Consider the following 4,030-nt stretch of genomic DNA (forward strand, 5'->3'; position numbering starts at 1 on the left):
TATTTTTGTTTATGTTGTTATTATTGTTATAATTATTATTATTGTTGTTGTTATTGTTTTTAGTAGTAGTAGTAGTAGTGGTGGTGGTGATGGTGGTAGTAGTAGTAAGTTTTTTTCTCATCAACCTTCCCTCCCCACAGATGCGCGGAAGCAGCAACAGATGGCCTCTCTGTCCAAGGAGAGGGACAAGCTACAGGGGACGATACAGGCTTACAGGGACATGTTTGATACACAGCAGCTGTTGGTGCAGGAGCTGAGAGGTGAGACAGACACACAGACATACAGACAAACTGATAGCCAGACTGACAGAAAAAAATTAGAGAGAGACACACACACCATAATAGCATGCTCATTCAATATGACAAGTAGACAGATGTATAGGATACAGAGATATGTTTGACACACAGCAACTGTAGGTGCAGGGGCTCAGAGGTGAGACAGATAGACAGATAGACAGACAGACAGAAAGACAGACTGACAGAAAAAAATCCAACACTATAATAGCATACTCAAACAATCTGACAAACAGATGTATAGCAGGATACAATCCTACAGGGTTATATTTGACCGTCACAGCAATTGCTGGTGCAGGAGCTCTGAGGTGAGACAGATACTGATGCGCAGACAAATAGAGAGAGAGACCTTATACTGGGGTACCCATTCTATCTGACAGACTAAGAGAATAGGTGTGTGTGAGGGTAGGTGGGTGTATTTGATGTCTGTGAAAGATAGTTTTAGTTTGTTGTTTAAGCGCTTAATCAGCTGCTGGCACGGTATACTGTCTAGGAAGCCGAGAATGTTTCTGAATTGTCTAGGGTATCCCAGGGTATGATAGTAATAAAGCACATAGAGCATGCTGTAGGGCGTGGACATATATGGGTTTATGATGATGGTGATGATGTTTATTATCATTATTTTGTTTTTCATGAATACTACACTTCTGTCACCTCCCCTCCTCCCCTCCTTGGTCCACCCCCATTCAACCGCCGCTCATCACAGCATCCGTCCATGAGGCCCAGAAGACAGAGCAGACCCTGCGCTCGGAGCTGAGAAAACAGAACATTCCCAGCAACCAGCTACAGTCGGTGAGTGAACGAGTGGGCGGGTGGGGGGACGCACAACACATGACCCGCCTGGCTCTGTCATCCTTTTTCTTTCTTTTCCTCTACGCTGTGTTCTATCTTACCTTCTGTCTTTCTTTTTTTATTTAAAAAAAATTTGTTTGCTCCCTAGTTACACCTCTATCTTCTGCTTTTATATGTAATCTATTTGTGCTGCAAGTGCTGTAAAACTCACTGAAACTAAAACTTGTATCTTTGTTTCTCTCTACACTTCTCTTTTCTTTTCTGCTCCTTTTTTTTTGGTGTGTGTGTGGGTTTTTTTTTTTTAAATTAAAATTTTATTTTTTTTAAAAGGGTTTTTTTGTTTTGTTTTGTTTTGTTTTTTTGGGGGGACGGGGGTGGAGAGGAGATTGGACAGCACCTCTGAAAGATCCTGCTTTTTTTTTTTACTTACTCTCTGTCATGTGTGTCTATTTGTTTAACATTTTAACCAGCACTACATGGCATTTAAAGCATGAAGAGGTAGATGGTTAGTGTACACTTTGTTGCTGGGCCTGTAATGTTGCTGAATTTCCCAAATGGGGGAAATTAACATGTTATTGTGCGCAGTAGAATTGTAAATTGGCTGATTTATCAATGTCATGCTCATACTGTACTGGAACAACGTTGGGGGAACTGCTGCTTTTTCTTTCCTCATCCTTACTATCATCATTTTCCTCTACTTCTTTTGTATGTTTGTCACTCTCTTGTGACCCGCTATTTCCGTAAAGCCTTGATAGTCGAAGCAGACTTTGTGCTGTTGAGGCTAGAGAGGTGAGCAGAGTAAGCCTGATTCCCCATTTTGGACTTCTCTGTTGACATCCACCCCTTGGCGCTCATATGATCTTATGCAGTTGCGAGCGCCGTAAAACCTCTACTAAAACTAAATCTTGCTGAATGTCTGGTGTTGCAGGTGGACACGGTGGAGAAGCTGATTGCTGTCAGAACCAGGGACCGCGACCAGCTCCTCAAGTCCCCCCGCAGGTCGTGTGGTCTGACCCCCGCTGACCCTGACCCTGACATACTGGGAAAGGTCAGTTGTCTTAGTTGTTGAGGGTTTTTGGGGTTTTTTTTCTCCATTCCTTCCTGAATGTGAGTGTGTTTGTCTTGTGTGTGGGGGGGAGTGGGTTGGTGAGAGTGTAAGTGTGTATATATAGTTTCTTCCACCTCCCTCCCCCCCCCCTCCTCTTTCTTTCTCTCTCTTTTTCTCTCTCTCTCTCCCTCTCTTTTTCTCTCTCTCTGTCTCTCTTTTTCTCTCTTTCTCCCTCTCTTTTACTCTCTCCCTGTGTCTCTCTTTTTCTCTTTTCTCTTTCTCTGTCTCTGTCTCTGTCTCTGTCTCTGTCTCTCTCTCTGTCTCTCTCTCTCTCTGTCTCTCTCTCTCTCTATCTCTCTCTCTCTCTCTCTCTCTCTCTCTCTCTCTCTCTCTCTCTCTCTCTGAGATGATATATGGGATTTAAAGGCTGGCTGAAGGAGGTTTTGTGAAGTCACATAAGCCATCCAGTCAGATGTAGTGTAATGAGTGGCTATAAATGGTCGCTTTTAAGGACAAGCGGGCTAACCCAGATTTCGGGGGTTTCTAGACATCTTGAACTACACCAAAAGTGGGCATTGCCCTACCTGTTGGAGAAGTTTGGTTTCATTGGTGTGTAATATTTGTTTGGTTATAGAGAAACTCGGAAAACTCTCCTTGTATTTTAAAGAAATTGAACAAGGGCCAAAAACTTTAAAGTACCTTCGATTTTCTCAAAACAGCATTTTTCGGGATGGCCCCCTTGTGCTTAAAAGCGACCAATTAACAAGCGTTTTGTCTTGTTCTACTGTTGACAGATCGCCCACCTGGCTCTGGTTCACCAGGACGATATTGCCCGGGTCTTGTCCTGGCATATGCTGGCTGATATGGACTGTGTGGTCACTCTGAGCACTTCTAAGGTGGGTGTCTATGTGTGTGTTTGTGTGTGTCATTTTGTGGGTGCATTGTGTGTGTTTGTGTGTGTGTGTGTGCACGTGTGTGTATGTATGAGTTATTTATCATGACATATGCTAGCCGATATAGACTGTGTGGTTACTGTGGGAGCAGCTAAGGTGTGTTCTTGTATGTGTGTATTTTCTCTGTGTGTAATGATTTATGTGTTTTTATTTGTGGCCTGCGTTGTTCCCATTAAAAATGATATGTGTTTTTGTAATGATTTGTGTGTGCTTTTATTGTGCACATGTGTTGATCATATTAAAAAACTTTTATGTGTGTGTGTGATGATTTATGTGTTTTTATTGTGTATGTGTGTTGTTCTTATTAAAAATGATATATGTGTGTGTAATGACTTAAGTGTGTGTTTTTTTTGGTATATGTTTATAGTTCCTATTAAAAATGTTATGTGCATGTGTGTGTAATGATTTTTATGTGTTTTTATTGTGTACATTTGTTGATCCTATTTTTAAAAAAAAATAATGTGTGTGTGCTCATCAGGCTAAGGAGCTGTACCACCGCACCCAAGGCAAACAGCAAGTCCTGCCTTTGGACTCCATCTACCGGAAAAACCTGCCTGACTGGGACAAGTGAGTGACCCTTAGATTTCCCACCTCAGAGTTGCCATTTTAGCCTTATCCAGCCTAAAATCTTGAAATTTCAACGTCTTTACAAATTTGATTTCTTTCTGCAGCGAAAACCCAGAAGTTTGTCTGAAACTTAGAAATAGTAAGGTTGGGTGGAGAAAAAGGAAAGGGGGGGGGGGGTAGATTTGAAAATGTGGTCTACTTTAGGTTTACGTTTGAACGTCCTCTCGGCAGCTGTCATGTATAAAAATTACTGTACACTGGGTTGTTTTCGTCGAATGCATACATAACATAGGGAGACTAAAATTACGAATTGAAAACATTGGTGAAAAATTATGTGGGCATAAGCCAAGCTCAATGAAACGAGTGTGCATTCCTCT

The 4,030-nt window shown here is 41.9% G+C and overlaps 1 protein-coding gene across 1 annotated transcript in view; it reads left to right on the top strand.

The window, feature by feature from the left end:
* The window catches only part of LOC101858970 (structural maintenance of chromosomes flexible hinge domain-containing protein 1), a gene marked incomplete in the record, with an annotated part of 79,135 nt that overhangs the window by 66,232 nt on the left and 8,873 nt on the right, over window positions 1-4,030 (top strand). Inside the window, 5 exon segments of the mRNA XM_035972443.1 lie at window positions 141-260; window positions 1,000-1,085; window positions 2,014-2,133; window positions 2,928-3,029; window positions 3,565-3,653. Coding sequence (XP_035828336.1) covers window positions 141-260; window positions 1,000-1,085; window positions 2,014-2,133; window positions 2,928-3,029; window positions 3,565-3,653 — 517 coding nt within the window.

The sequence above is a fragment of the Aplysia californica genome, unplaced genomic scaffold, assembly GCF_000002075.1.
Source record: "Aplysia californica isolate F4 #8 unplaced genomic scaffold, AplCal3.0 scaffold00695, whole genome shotgun sequence".
NCBI lineage: Eukaryota > Metazoa > Mollusca > Gastropoda > Aplysiida > Aplysiidae > Aplysia > Aplysia californica.